Source organism: Canis aureus, chromosome 10 (assembly GCF_053574225.1).
Source record: "Canis aureus isolate CA01 chromosome 10, VMU_Caureus_v.1.0, whole genome shotgun sequence".
Taxonomy (NCBI): Eukaryota; Metazoa; Chordata; class Mammalia; order Carnivora; family Canidae; genus Canis; species Canis aureus.
The window spans coordinates 60,187,366-60,203,285 of record NC_135620.1 but is presented as its reverse complement, the minus strand read 5'-3'; the positions used below and the strand labels follow the sequence as shown (position 1 = coordinate 60,203,285).

The following is a 15,920-nucleotide window of genomic DNA, read 5'->3' as shown; positions in this document are numbered from 1 at the left end:
TCAGTATGACATAGTATCAGAAGCAGTGTTCACAGTGTTCAAAAGCTTACTATTTTCGATCAGACTGCCTTGGTTCAAATCCCAGATCCAACACTTACTAGCTCTATGACTTTGAGGAAATGACAAACTTTCTGATCTTTAGTTTCTTCATCTATAAAAAGAAGATAATAGAAATACTTCATAGGTTTCTTGGGAGGATTGAAAGAAGTGATGCATGAGAAGTGTTAAATACGATTAAATAAATAGCTAGACCCCATATTATGTATCTGCAAGGTGCTGTACCAGCACAGATAAATAAGCAGTTAATTGTTTTTGTTTCTGTTCTAGACAGGAGGGTAAAGCTAGATAAGACCAAAGATTTCAAAGACAAAGTCTTGATCTAGGCCTTAAAAATGAGTAGGTATTAGGCAGACAGTGTTGTTAGATTTGCCTTGCTCTAGGCACGGGTCTGCAGTTTGCCCCTATGAGAATGCAAAGGGGGATCTAAGGCATAAGGAGAATATTTTAAAAGACTAGTGAGTTTATTCTAATAAGCATCTTCTCTCCAGTTGCTGCCATGAGCTGCAAGGTGGGGCAATGTGGTTGATAATGAGATGAGCTTTGGAATCAGATAGACATGGGTTCAAATTCAGTTCCTCCTATTTCTGTGTGATCTTACACCAGTTACTTTACTTCTCTGAGCTTCAGTCCACTAATATTTAAAAAAGGAAATAATAATAGTGCCCTCTTCATAAAGCTGTTATGAGGAATAAACAAGATAATGCATGTAAAGCACTAAATTCTATGTCTGGCACATAATAAATATTTAGTAAAAGTTGGCTGTTATTATTGTTGATGCCTCATTAAGGTTATGCTGACACAGAACATAAGAATTTGTTCCGTGTATGGAGCAATTACATTAAACACAAAGATATACCTAATCACCTATTCAACAGGGGATCTCCAAAATATATCATGAACAACCAGGTGGTGAGTTCCTATGTGGCAGTGATTGCATAGTTACCTCTGTGGTCCCAGTAACTTTGCAAGTTGTACAAAGTAGGCCTCAATAAATGTTGAATAAATTAGTGAGGAATTTATTCTGCTGATCATAAAATAAAGTTTGTTTTCTATGTATAAACATGAGGTATGTTTCTGTAAATCTATAAATAAGCAAACTGTCATTTCACCACCAGTGGGACAACCATTGTTAATATCTTGATACATTTTTTTCCCAAGGTGTGTGTGTGTGTGTGTGTGTGTGTGTGAGAGAGAGAGAGAGAGAGAGAGAGAGAGAGAGAGACATAGACATGTTGGAGATCATAACATTTAAAGTAGCTATATAGATATTTTATTTGATCATACTGTACAAGAGATTTTTCTCCATTTGTCATATGAACATTTGCCTTGTTTTATTATATATGCTTAAAAAATGATTTAGACATTGCATAATAGTCTATAAGCATGTGCCATGTAATTTATTATTTGTTAATTTATTGCCATATTGTTAGATTTTTGGCACATGACAAAACTAATTCATCTTAAATATAAGTTGTTACATATTCAGTGAGTTCTTAACCTTTTGGGGTTTCATAGAAGAAAATTATAAACATAGTTACATAAGATGCTGCCTACAATTTCAGGAGTTTTATAAACTTCACAAAGCCCATCCATGGATTCCTGTCCCAAGACTTCAGGTCAGAAGCAAGGATACCAAATATGTTAACATGAAGCAGAAGAAAAAAGTTCAGGAAACCTAATGTGACAATTGTGGAGAAGTATCCTCTCTAAAATACTCCTGACTACAGGATATTCAACTATCTTTATAACATGGCCCAATCCCAGTTCATTCTTATATTAGAATATTAAGTCTAGATGCTACATTCACACTTCTATACAACTTTCATGAATAATAATGTTGTGTGTGCTATATCTTTTTTATCCTTGGTGACCGAAAGCTTCTACAGAGCTCTAGGTGTGCTACTTCTCTTCACTGTGAAGGTCCTGCACCCTGGATAACCATATTAGAGGGTCTGTCCCTGCTACCCTTCTCCTCTTGACTCCTAACTATTTTACATCCCATTGCATTTGAGCAAATATGTAACATGATTCAGCACTGGAAAATACAGTTATCCTAAAGGAAAGAGAATTTCCTAATTATTCCAAAAATAAATTCAACAAACTTAAACTATAGCAAAAAATGGGTAAACATAAAAAAGCTGTATTTACTACTTTGGGTCAGGTATATTTCAGTCTCAGGATGCAAGGTTTTAACTTGGTCTATGTGTAGTTCTAACCAAGAAGCACAACTTTTATTACCTTTATCCTTTCTCTGATATGTAATTTATAATAATGAGGCTGGTTCTGCATGCCTATTTATAAAATGTCTAATGAATTCTGATAGGTTCTCAGTATACAGCAGAAAACCATTTAATGTTTTCTGTTTGTTGTTTCCATACATTTGCTTCTGAAGATGGAACAATTACTTACATGAAAGCTCGGATATGAAAGAGTATGTCCATATCCGCACATTTCTATGTACATGTTTATGATGCTGTGTGTTTGAAAAATTCTAAATCACTATTTGATTCCAAAGAATGATGAAAGATGAAATTTTTGAAAACAATCCTAAGAATAATTTATATTAAAGACATTTCTTTCGCCCTCATAGCTACATCATCCCTCTCAAGGCTTCCGCTTTGGAACTGTCCGGGAGAGCAGTGCTGAAGATTATGTGAGGCAAAGCTTCCCAGAGATGCATGAGTATATGAGAAGGTACAATGTTCCAGCCACCCCTGACGGAGTGGAGTATCTGAAGTGAGTGTCAACCTCTTGGATCCAGAAAGTTCTCACCAAAACAAATATCTTAGCTACTGATACATATATAGTATTTGTTGTTGTTGTTGTTGTTGTTTTAATGACAGCTAAATATACCCACTGTGTGTTCAGTATTCCCTCACATTGTGAGACTGAGAAGGCAGTGTGGAATAGTGTGCATTTAATTATGTGACCTAAATTACTAGTTACCTGCATAGTCCCCAGTTGGCAGTAGCTTTGCTCAAAGTGCCAGTGGGGTCATTAGTGTAGCAGATGGTGGGGGAAGTAAATGTTGGCTTGACATCACTTGAGAAAACAATGGTGCTGAAATGATCAAACACTCAGGGAATGTGGCCAGAGGATAAAGTGTCCCAAAGCAACCCTTTCCTTCACAGTGAATCTCTAAGCCCATGGACTGTCTCCTCTTGCCACAAGGAAATGGAATTTATCTTAGAGATTTCCTGTAGAAAGGAAATAAGATAAAAGGCAGTGATTCCCATGCCTGCATCCTTCTCATCAGAATTTATGAGAAGCAATCAAGAGCAATCACATTGCCATGGCAGATTATCAGAGCCTGTAATTCAGTGAAGCTGAATGCAAAGAAGGGTGGTGCAGTTATGGATCTGCTCATCTCATCTGTCTGGGAAAAGGGAATGAATGGGTCCTGATAAGCACCACAGCATGAGGGTGAGCAGCCCTCTCCCTTGTGCCTGGTAGCCTCAGGACCGTGACATAAATTCAAGCTTCCAATCCCTAAAATCATGCAGCCCCAGAAAACTGGTTTATCTATGGTCAATCACAATAATCTTCCCAATGAACAGAAGGACTTGCCACCTCAAATTCTCTTTTAATAAAGAAGGGAAACAAATAAATAATTGCACGAGACATGAGAGCTATATGTTTCTCAAGAGCTCTGGTGACAGAACCCTAAAACTCCTTATGGACTTTTATAGAGTCTAGAGAGGAAGCCTTGTTTGTGCTCTCAGATTTGCAGTGTTATGTAGGATGTTTAAACACCATGAAATGGCACTTTCAGTTTTTCAGGAACATTAAAATGTTAGAGTCCCTCTCTAACACAGAGTTGAGTGCTCCTTTGCCTTCCAGCCCCTCCTCTGTATTCTCTCCTTCAGGCAAATTCATGCCTGAGAGAGAGAATAAGATGTCAGGGAGCTGGCAGTGGCTCCCAGCTAGATAGTAATCACTGACAGACTGGACTCTTCTAGCAGTATAAAAAGAGTTAGATGAGCCACACTGTGGCTGTCCCCAGTTCCACTCCTCTCAGGGTATTCATTTTTTTTCTGGAGACTTCACCTGAGAAGGCCCCAATACTCAGAGTTGGCCCTGCGTTAGCCTGGAGAGATGAAATTATGAGAAAAGCAGTCAGAGATGAAGAAGCCCAGACCTTAAGGAAGCAACTTACCCACGGTAATATAGCCAGAGTCAGGACTAAAACCACGTGTCTAGAATCCAATCACTGCTTCAGGTTAGTCTAGAAACTGTAACAGAAAAGTAGGTCCTTGATGTTCAAAGAATAGTCCATGTTCCAGCAGAATTCATGCTCCTGTTAGCACTTGGGAATTTGTGAGAAATGCAGACTGTCAGGCCCCATCCCAGAAACTGCATTTTAACAAGCTCTCTAGGTGACTTGCTAATGGAAGTGACTTTGGAATATAGGCAGAACTTAACATTAATGCCCTCTGACTTCTTATCTTTGGGCTTCTTTCTCCATGTTTGGCCCAGTCACTGCCTATGCTCTTAGCCACCACTCCAAGAAACCACAGTCCTCATATTACCCCCTTTGACATCCCAGAGCCCTGACTTGCAGAACACACCTCTATGGTTGCCTATGATATGTGTATTATTGTGATATGTGCATTATTTTGTGGTATATGTGTTATTAAAAGAGTTCTCAAAAAGACAGAGCATGATTCTATAATGGGAGAAAAAATTGGAGGCCCTGCCAACTGTAAGGATGATTCAGCCATCTAGAAGCTGCTTATACCTGAATCATACCCAGCCACTTCCTCACCGGTGCAGGGCCCCAAGGGAGTCTGTGAGCTAATTGCTTCTCACCTTCCTATGCAATAGAGACTTGTCATAACTAACTTCACTTTGCAATCCAAAATCAAGAGTAATTATTTAAGGATACCACTGAGACTGGACCTCAGTAATTACTGCTTAGAAAAACTGAACCCCAATTTTTTCTATTGTTATTGCTACCTCAAATATTTGCAGAGTATTGGTAAATGGTAACTAGTTGCTGTGTAGCTCCCAAGGTACATTTTGTTACTGTGGCAGTAAAACCTTTATTGAAGAAACATCTTTCAGCTTGATTTTTATTTTATTGCCAAGATTCCATTAAGGTGCCTCATCATCGGCTCCTAGGAGACAATTCACATTCTCAACCCTTTCTGAAGCTTCCCACAGCTGTGGAGCTGGGAGATGTTTTTTATTTTGGTTAAAGTTAAAGACAAGTCTCATGACTTAAATCCAATACCCCTGGAAAAAGGAACACATTTTTGAATAGACTGTTTCACTTCCTCAAAGAGTAGAAAGAGGAAGCAAGGGTCATTGGCATCTAGAAGGAAGTTGGCCTATTTACTCTGTGTCCATGTATGGCCCCAACAAAGCCATCCATATAAATATGTACTTCCTTCCCACTGATGAACCTTAGAGGTGGCTAAGGGTGTCTTTCTCTTTTAGATTTTTGATGGGCCCTAGCCGTGTTCTATCCTGAGTTTGAGGCTACTCCACTTCAAATTCCAATAGACTCATTTTTGGCTCTAATTGAGGAATGACTGAGTCCAGATAGAATAGAAAAAGAGTTGTTCTCTTTGCCAAGATGTTTGGATAGCCTTGAGGGTCAGAAAGCCTTTCTTAAATGGCTATATGTCCTACAGCTGTCCAAAAATGATTTGAAGTAGCTGAAAACAAGAGTCATTGCATATACCTTAAAAGAGTTTCTTTTAAAATTCCTTCTTCCTTACCTCCTTTGTAATTGGGAGCTCAACCGGTGCTGAGACATACCTATCTCTGGACCATTTCTGTGCCTACATTTAAGAAATGAGGAGAACACATGAAGAATGCACAAGTCATCTGTTGGTATCTTGAGCCCAGTCCACGTCTTATTCACTGATACAGTCCAGGAACACCTACTTTAAATGATCCCTGCCTGAATCACTTCCTAAGATAGGAGTGAAACATGGATCTTTAGAGATGTATTAATAAAGTAGATCACTAAGACCCATTACTATTACCTGTGCTTCCGCTTTCAGTTAATGGATGCTAGCGATGGACTTTAAAGAGACCTTAGCTCTCTTTCCCCAGGAATCCTGGATCTCATATTTGTATTTCCTTAATATGTATTCCTAAATGTGAAATGATGCCTGATTGCTGAAGAATATGATAGTGATTTTGACAGAAAGAAATAAAAATCTCCACACACTGATTAATGAGACCACCTGGCTCCAATACTTACTAGCTATGTAACCTGGATCCAGTTACTTTGACTCTCTGAGCCTCAATTTCCTCATCTACTAAAATGGGATAATACCCCCCACCTCACAGTCATTATGAGTGATACAGTGTGTGGAGAACAATCCAGTCACTCAGTTAATGTAAGAGAACTGAGCCTTCCCATTCAATTCAGTCACTTTGGCTTTATTGTTGGCTTTAGAAGTAATAAAAGGAAATGGTAGATAAACCCATTGGAGAGATGTCATGCACTCTTAGAAAAGTGTCTGTTTCCTCTGGTCTGTTCTCTACGGGTCAGTGAGATGTCAACAAGGCTGAGTCAGCAGCTACCTAACTTGTGCTGTCCTTTCCAGGTTTCTGTCCCCTAAACAAAAGCCAGCTGTCAAACTTTCTGTCTATTAATGAATCATTTTTCTCTTTTATTCTCTTGGTCTTAAATATAGGAATGATCCAGAGAAACTAGATGCCTTCATCATGGACAAAGCCCTTCTGGATTATGAAGTGTCAATAGACGCTGACTGCAAACTTCTAACCGTGGGGAAGCCATTTGCTATAGAAGGTATTAGCCAGTCACTCTTGATTCACTTTGACTCAGGATGTGCTCGGTTTGCCAACCTAGCAAGTCATAAATGCCAAAGTCAGAGGCAAAAAGCTACTCATCTTGCCTTGTTTTCATTTTCAACTCATAAGTATTTAGCTATTAAGTTGCTGGAGTTAGGAATTTATTTTTCACCTACTCCACAAAAATTTATTTACCCAATTGTTAAAAAAACAACAAACATTGTTACCCAAATGATGTTGCTTCAAATACCTGAGAGTGGTGGTGCAGTGTAACAAACGGGGAGTCCAATTTTAATTTAATCTTTATTTTCTAATTCCTACAATGAATCTGTCGCAAAAGCTAGGATGATTGCATTCTACAACTGGAAGGACCTCAATGACGATCTAATCCAATCTACTCATTTTATCCACAAGAAAGCTCAGGGACATTACATTACTTTTTTCATAATCACAATTAAATGATAATATTGGAATTAGAATCCAAATATCATGGTTTCTAAATAAATGTTTTTCCACTAGATGGGAAAACAATAGAAAAAGAAATCTCCTTCTATACCTTAATAACCTTTAAGAATCCTAAATAAAACCTTGTTTGGGACCTCAGGTTTGCCTTTCTCCCCGCAGGTAGCAAATTTTTACTCCCAACTTCATCAACCAATCAATCAAACTTCAGGACCAGAGAAGGATTGCTTTGTCAGTTGCTCCTTTCATTCTGGACAACAGTTGATATATGGAGCTGATAGTTTGAACCAGCAAATTTCACATCTCCCAATTCCCAGCTTCCCTTCTCTGACAGTACATGCTGGCTCTCAAGACAGCCATGCTCACTTGTCAGAAAACACTTTGACTTGAAACAATCCCATGAGGGTGCCCAACTCCTATTCCAGAAAACCCTGCTTTTCCGTATGTTAACTAGTGTATCAAAACTATTCTGATTCCAATCTCCCAGCTACAGTTGGTCTCTGTCTCCTCTAAACATATCAGCAAATTTTTTACTTCAGTCTTTGTTTTTGTGATAAATGAGAATGTAAGAGCTGATGTTTCTTTGAGCCTTCTCCTAAGAGAAATCAATCTTTTCTCCAGGCAAAGTGACCTCCACCTGAACCAGGGATAGAACTCAGGAAGAGAGAGATTTAGTGGTAGTTGTCTTCTATTAAAACTACAATCTGAGGCAGCACAATCTAAAGAACAAAAGAATGAAAGAAAAAGCAAGAAAACCAATAGAACATTTATCATAGAACCCCATTTTGATGTAACGATGGAAAAATTCCCATTTTTGTGGCATCTGGGGATATGAAAGGAATGTTACTTTTTTTTTCTGTCCTAGATACACTGGGTAACTGAGGTCCCTTCTGCCTTTAGCAGCTACTAACAATGAATCATTTGTAGCGGGCATAAGAATGAGGGACTCCACTCTCCACCTTTGTCTTCAGGGGGCAACCCTATCTTGTCAAAAAACAGTGGTGAGATGGCTTGTTTGCCTCTGCTAGACCCCAGTGCCAGATGCCACACAATTAACTCCCCACTGGTTTCCTGTTTACATTTCCATCTGTGCTCCTGAGACTTAGTATCTTACAGTTCCCATCATCTCCACACACCACATTGTTTTCAAAGGGGATAAGCACAAAATGGCACATGAAAGAACTTTCTGCAAGAGAACAGAAAGACTACAGACTTGAATAGGAAACATTCTCCTCCTTGTTGGTTTATTCTTAAAATAAATAAATAACTAAAACCCACTGGTGGTTTATTCTGGGTAAGGTGCAAATCAGAAATTTTAATTCAGTACTACCCCTCCCAAAAAGTTCACAGCCTGACAACAACTTGGTAAAGCACAAAGAGAGGATACTTAAAAGTCACAAACAACAATGTAATAGGGATACTAGTAAAAGTCTTGATCACTGCTTTTTTAAAATATGTTAATCTCGGGCAGCCCGGGTAGCTCAGTAGTTTAGCGCCTGCCTGCAGCCCAGGGCCTGGTCCTGGAGACCCGGGATCGAGTCCCACATCGGGCTTCCTCCATGGAGCCTGCTTCTCCTTCTGCCTGTGTCTCTACATCTCTCTCTCTCTCTCTCTCTCTGTGCCTCTCATGAATAAGCAAAATCTTTAAAAAAAAAATGTTAATCTCATAAATTTTTAGGGAATATTTCTCTCAAGGAAATTTTTAAAAATATTATATGCTTTGACAACATTTATGTTTCTTGAACTTAGAAAAATGTGGACTTACTAATTAATTAGACATTATATGCATTAAAATGTCATGAAATTTACAAACAATTCTTACCCTTTTAGTTTACAGGAATGTTTTATATATATGTATCTGTATCACCTGTGTAATAACAGTGATGTTATTGATGATGTATTGCCTAGTATGTAACTCATGAGGTTAAATTTGAAATAAGTATCTAATTCATATATTGATGGAGTTCATGAAAGGACCCTGGTATCTGCAGATAGTTTCCCAAGTGCTTAAATGGCTTTGGGAACTTAGGAGGGAAGACAGAGTCCATTGATTTCTTCATGTTGAATCTACCTTCACTTTATATAGTACTGATACCCCACCAACTCCTTGTGAGTACTGCTCACCCCTCCCAACTTCACCATTCTGCATTTATTTAGGCTTCAATATTCTTTTTAAGATTTTAGTTATTTACTCATGAAAGACAGAGGGGCGGGGCGGAGCAGAGACATAGGCAGAGGGAGAAGCAGGCTCCCTGAGGGGAGCCTAAGGTGGAACTATGATCCCAGGACCAGGGGACCAGGGGATCACAACCTTAGCCAAAGGCAGACACTCAACCATTGAGCCACCCAGGCACCCCTTATTTAGGCTTCAAAGGCAAAGGTGAGGCACATGTGAGCCAGTGGCTCCACTTTGAGTTTGAAACCTTTTCCTGAGGACTCAGCCCAGCAAACGGAAACTATTCAGAATTCAGAAGCATGTGGAAAGTCTTTCGTCATATTAAATACCATACACCAGAGACACAAAGACATATCATGTGCTCTGGAAAAAAAGAAAGTGTTAAGATAAATGAATACATGTCCCAAATTTATGCATTGGAGTTAGCTGACAATAAAGGTCAGATGGGAAGAAAGAGTAATGGAACTGCACGGTAATGATTTGTGACCTTTCTGCCAAAGACCTTTGCCTGTTTTTGAGTTTGTTCTTTTACTTGCTTTCCACTAATTATTTAATACAGTGCTTGGAGCACTAGCTCTGGAACCTGAGTGCTTGGGTTAGAATACAGTTGCTGTTACCAACTGTGCCCCATTGAGCAAGTCATTTCATCTGTTCTTCAGGCCTCTCATCTGCATAATGGGCTTATGAATGCCACATCTAGAGTGGGGTCATGAGGGTTAAGTAAAATAATACATATGAAGCATGGATAAGCATAGAGTGCCCAGTAAATTATTATTCGGTATATTGAATTAATAGACTGAGACGGATTCCCTATAAAATTACCCCAGGATAGATAGCTTTCATATATCTCAGCTTTTCCCACGCACTCCTCTCTTCACTCTCATGTGCTTGGGGGTAAGGGAAACCCATTCTTAAAGTCTGCTTTACAGTTGGGGCTATTACAATATGTTCTCAACCATTGCCCCAGAGTAGCTAAATATGGTATTCCAAGGAGAGACAGCAAAAATGAATTAATCTTTCTTCCTGAAGCCTTTTTAACCCTATCTAAGATCTCATTTTCAAAATATCTATTACCCAACTACATTTCAGGAAGATTCTTTTAGTCTATGAATTTCCAACTATACATTTGCTAGCCAAAATATATTTCCCCCACTCTTAGCTGAGTAAAGCTGATTTATCCATGGGGAAAAGATCAGAATTCTGTTCTGAAAATTGTTCTCTTGGGCTATTAAGCTGTATCCAATTTCCAGGGTGCCTGATGCCTTCATCTTTAGGGTTGAAGGATTCCATTTTGCTTCATCCATCAACCACAAAATAGTCAACCTCTTCTTTATTGCAAAGCCACGTTTCTAATGATAATGAAAGCAACTCAGGCTGCTAGGTTGAGTCAGCAATTTAAAAATAAAAATTCTTTAACCAATGAACACAATCAAATTTGAAAAGCAACTAATAAAGAGAAGGACAGAAATGAAACTTTCAAGGTTTTACTATTTTGTGTTTCTGAATAAAATGGATTTTTATGTCTTTTAACAAATACCTCTTCTAATCACCACATAACTCTTTTTCCCATGAGAAATTTCTCCCCTTGTTCTATATGCATAGTTTATTTTAATTAGCTCATAATAATCATTATTAATGCTAATAATCATTTAAATATCAATACTCAATATATATTAAAATAGAAAATTTAAAAGGCTAGTAATCTATTTTTAGCAGATTGCAAATTAACCTTGAAGTGATGGAGTAGAGTGATTTAATATTTATTATTTCCTAGGTAGCAATTTTTTATAAATGTCCCTGCAACTTCAACATAGCTTTTTCCCTAAGGCATTTTTAATACTTTTGTTGTAGTGCCAAAATTCTATTCTTAGAATATGTAGATTTATCATAAGTATTAATTTCAGCTTTTTAAACTTTACATCATGCATTTTTGTCTCATCTATCCTAAATGCCACTATCAAGAATCAATCTAAGATGCCTCCTCTCATCCTCTCATTGGGTAGCAAGCTCATTCCTCTAAACTCCATAGAATTTTATCTATCCTCCTCATTGCATCCAGTTTTTCTATTTGACCTTTATTGAATTTATGCATCATCTATCTTGTTTTCCAGAAAAGTCCTGTAACTTTCTACCACGTTGTGTAGCTATTTATGTCTGCTTCATCTCCCCAATGCCCCCATGAGCTTCATAAGGATAGAAATGGTGTCTGAGTTAGCTTGGAAGCCTCCATAGCCTTTGGTGGAGTATTTGGCACAGAATAAGCATTCAACACATGTTTGTGGAATTATGAATAGATGAATAGTGTGCAATAAGTGCATATCAAATGAAAAATGAAAACATTTTGCCATTATTAACTTAACCTGGGCTCAAATTGTTGGCTTTGAGATGATTCTTAGAAGAAAAGATATAGTCAGGGAGTATCCTTGCTAGTTAATTTCTTCATATATGTATAATCATCTATCAGTCAGGGCTGTACTTACATTTATTTACACAACTTATTGAAAAGTGTATAAACAATCTGTCCATGAATGACATATATATCTGTTTGCTGAAAAAAAGCCATCAATTTAGATGATTGCGGTTCTTTTTTTTTTTTTTTTTTTTTTTTTTGATTGTGGTTCTTTACTGAATTGCCTGGTTCAGGGAGATTACATCAATATGACTGTAGTGATAGAACCTGTGTTGAAGAGGAGGAAATAGGCCAAGTATTCCCTTGTCTTGATCATATCTAGTTTTGGACACAGTAGAAAGAGGATTGGCTTTAGACTCAAAGAGACCTACTTTCAAATGCTAGCTTTGCCAACTACAAACTGTGTGACCTTGGTCAGTTTACTTATTCACTCTTTAAGTCCTAAAGTAATACTTATCATGTATAAGTTCATACAGGGGTTAGACACATGTGGAATATTACCTGGTAGACAGTAGGGATCAATATGTTCCAGTTCTTATTAAATTCCAGAATGATTTAACTCAACTACATACCACAGTCTAGTATACAATCTTAGTCTAGTGCATGATCTATAACATGAGGTAAGGTACATACAAAGTTTATTTTGGCACATAGTGTATACTAATCTCTCAATACCTGTTAGAAATTGTTTTGAAAGTTATTGCTTCAGGGGGAAAATGGTGTAATATTCAGCAAACCTGGTATTAGTTATCCTGATGATCAACCCATTTCCAGCAGATAGTTCCAAGTCTTCCTACTATATGTTTTATATGCCCCAAGTTCTCTCTCATGGCATCTATGTCACTAGTAATGAAATAACCATTACATAGTGCAACAATAACTATCTCCGTAATGTCATATACACTCAGTAACGGACTATATATGCCTTGTTCATTGCTAAATCCTGATCACTTAATGCAGTGCCTATTCCTCAGCAAACATTTGTTGAATGAATGAATGAATGATGAATGGATGGATGAGTCAGTAAGTCATTGAATTTTATTAGACATATGACTAGTATTGTGCCTGACATGTAAATAAATACTGAATGAATGAAAATGCAATTGAGTTGTCAGTAGTGTTCATTGTAATAAAAGTTTCTAAAGAAAACTGGTTACTTCCTTGTTGTTACCCATTACAAAAAAATGTTATTTAATGATAACATCAGCAGAACAGGCTGCCTATGTAAAGTCTTGTATTGTCAGTCTTGCTTTTCAAACCAAAACTACTAAGCACAAAGTAGGCACCCAAAATAGCTCTTTGAATGGAAAATTCTAATCATGCTCTTGACGTTGTCATCATTTCCTTGACTTGCCATTGTTAGGCAACAGACAAAATCCCATACAGCTCTTTAAAATTCAAAAATATTTTCTGCATTATTTATTTCTTCTCTTTTATTGGTTATAAACACATCTCAGGCCTCATTTTTTAAAAAAGGATTTGTGTATCTGCAATAAAAAATGGAGCAAAAACTAATGTCCAGAAATAAATTGTAAGATAGAATAATTATAGCAAGTATTTGTTTTCATGAAGTATTTTTGAATTCTTGACAGCCTTTTAGTCTTTATCAGTGAAAAAAGAACTAGTTATACTTTTAATTTATCTTCCTCAATCATCCTGAGGGTGAAACATCTTTTTGGACTATGTTATCCAATAACTAAAGATAAAATTAGTTAATTAGCCCTTTCACATGGCTCATCAAAGAGAGTAACAGTGAATTAATAGTTTGGAAAGGAAGTAAAACCACAGAGTGAGGATACAGAGTCCAAGCTGATTAATAAAACTCTAACAACACATTACATTCACCTTTGTGTTCCTCCTTCATCCTTTCCCCTGCCTCTCTTGCCTTAAATAACCACTATCCTGGATATTTGGCTTATTAGTTCCTTGATTTTCTTCTAACTGTACTTTTGCCACATACATATGAATTCCTAAAAAATACACTATTTTATTTTGGATGTGTTTAAATTTATACAATGGATTCATGCTATACTCTTCTGGGACTGACCTTTTTTATTCAGTATTGCTGAGAGTCATCCATATTATACCATGTAATTCTAGTTCATATGTTACACACTATATAATATTCCAATTTTGTAAATATTCCACAATTTATTTATCCATTCTTTTTTCAAAGAACATTTTTTTCCAAATGTTTACTATGAATAGTGCCTCTAGAACATTCTGGCACATATCTCCTGGTATGGTTGTAGAGAGCTCTTTAGGAATGTACTTTAAAATTACTGGTCCTAGCAGATATAAATGTTCAACTATACAAAATAATAGCAAACTATTTTCCACAATGGTTATATTAATTTGTATTCACAGAAGCAACATAATAAGTGATGTTATGGACCTACATCTTCTCCAACACCTGGCCTTACCAGACTTTTTTTTTTGACAAATTTTTGTGGATGTTTTAATTCTCATGTTATATTGTATGTTCACATGGTCTCATTATTTAAAAATTGACAAAATAAAAGCAAGAGAGGTTCATGCATGGCCAGTGATGAGAGAATGTCATAAACCAGGGATTATAATTAATCCAATTGTGTGTGTTAAGGTTCACAGGAGGGGTTGTAAGAGAGGTGGGTAGGCAATCTTAGTCCTGGTAAAGGCCTCAAAGGTATCTTCTCAAAAATTATCTTGAAAGGAAGGACAAAAGACCTTGGAATACAGTGTGCCACTAAAACACAGTGCACAGATTCCTCTCCTTTCCAGAATCATCTCTTCTATTCAGAAAGGCAGCAGATGCATAGTAATCATACCTTGGATATTACTGAGTCCTTTGAAAGAAAGATGGTGAAAGCTCATCCTACCCTTGTTACCAGATCTGATAGCAATATCACATAAGTGTGGTGGCACCTCTTAGGATACTCTCAAATTAAAAGCTGATCTGGTATTATATTTTCTTCTAGGATATGGCATTGGCCTCCCACCCAACTCTCCACTGACCTCCAATATATCCGAGCTAATCAGCCAATACAAGTCACATGGGTTCATGGATGTGTTGCATGATAAGTGGTACAAAGTGGTTCCCTGTGGAAAGAGAAGCTTTGCTGTCACTGAGGTAAGGAAAAAGAGTGCTGATAATGTTGATTCTTTGTATCACTTTACCTTGAAGAATATGAAGAAATGCTGTTACATATGTCTTGTGGTCAATAATCTAGGCTATTACATCTACTAGAACTCACCATGATGTTTGCATTACTCCTAACTCCACTTGAAGAGTGTACATTCCGGTAGGAATTTGCATAAAGACTAGTTTGTCTTGGATTTAAATATGATGCCATTTTGATGAGTCAATGTCTGAATTTTCCACTTTTTTTCTATATGTTATATCCCAAAATGCAGAAGAAATGCTGTTTGAATTACAGCAATAGTATCTAAGATTGTCATTAACAGTGTTTGGTTCAATTGTTAATTACTGGACTAATGATATGAACTTCAGTAGATCCTTCAGGATCTACTCAAAATATTTCCCAGCGGTCCAACCATGAATCCTTTGTGGGTTCACAAAATAAACACACCTTAATGGGTAATTCTTAGATTACCAAATCATAGATTTTTTTAAACTGAAAACAACCAAAACCTTTCTTTTACAGATGAGAAACTAATACCTAGAGATCTAAGTGATTTGCCCAAGGCCCACAAATAGTCAAAATCCACTTATTTCTATTGCAGTGCTGTGCCTTTATAATATAATTAGAAAGAAATCATGAAAGTGAATAATTAAGATAGGAAACTAAAAGATATAACAAGAACCATAGGTTCAGGTATTTAAAAGAGAAGCCAAATAAACTAGTACAAGATCAGCCAGACATTTAAAAACACAACACTACAGCCAACAACAATGGCTTCACATAACCTCTAATTGCCAACAATTCACAAATTTACATATCTAAAGATTCTTCTGAGCTCCAGAACCATATGTCTACTTTCCACTCTTGAATATCCTACAGGCATCTCACATTCAACTTGTCAAAAACTGAACCTTTGATC

At 37.1% G+C, this 15,920-nt stretch overlaps 1 protein-coding gene across 2 annotated transcripts in view; it reads left to right on the top strand.

The window, feature by feature from the left end:
- The window catches only part of GRIN3A (glutamate ionotropic receptor NMDA type subunit 3A), a 151,189-nt gene that overhangs the window by 95,614 nt on the left and 39,655 nt on the right, over positions 1–15,920 (top strand). For both annotated transcript variants that reach the window (XM_077912747.1, XM_077912748.1), the window contains exons 4-6: positions 2,651–2,796; positions 6,714–6,829; positions 14,837–14,988. In XM_077912747.1, coding sequence (XP_077768873.1) covers positions 2,651–2,796; positions 6,714–6,829; positions 14,837–14,988 — 414 coding nt within the window. The remainder of the gene's footprint in view (positions 1–2,650; positions 2,797–6,713; positions 6,830–14,836; positions 14,989–15,920) is intronic.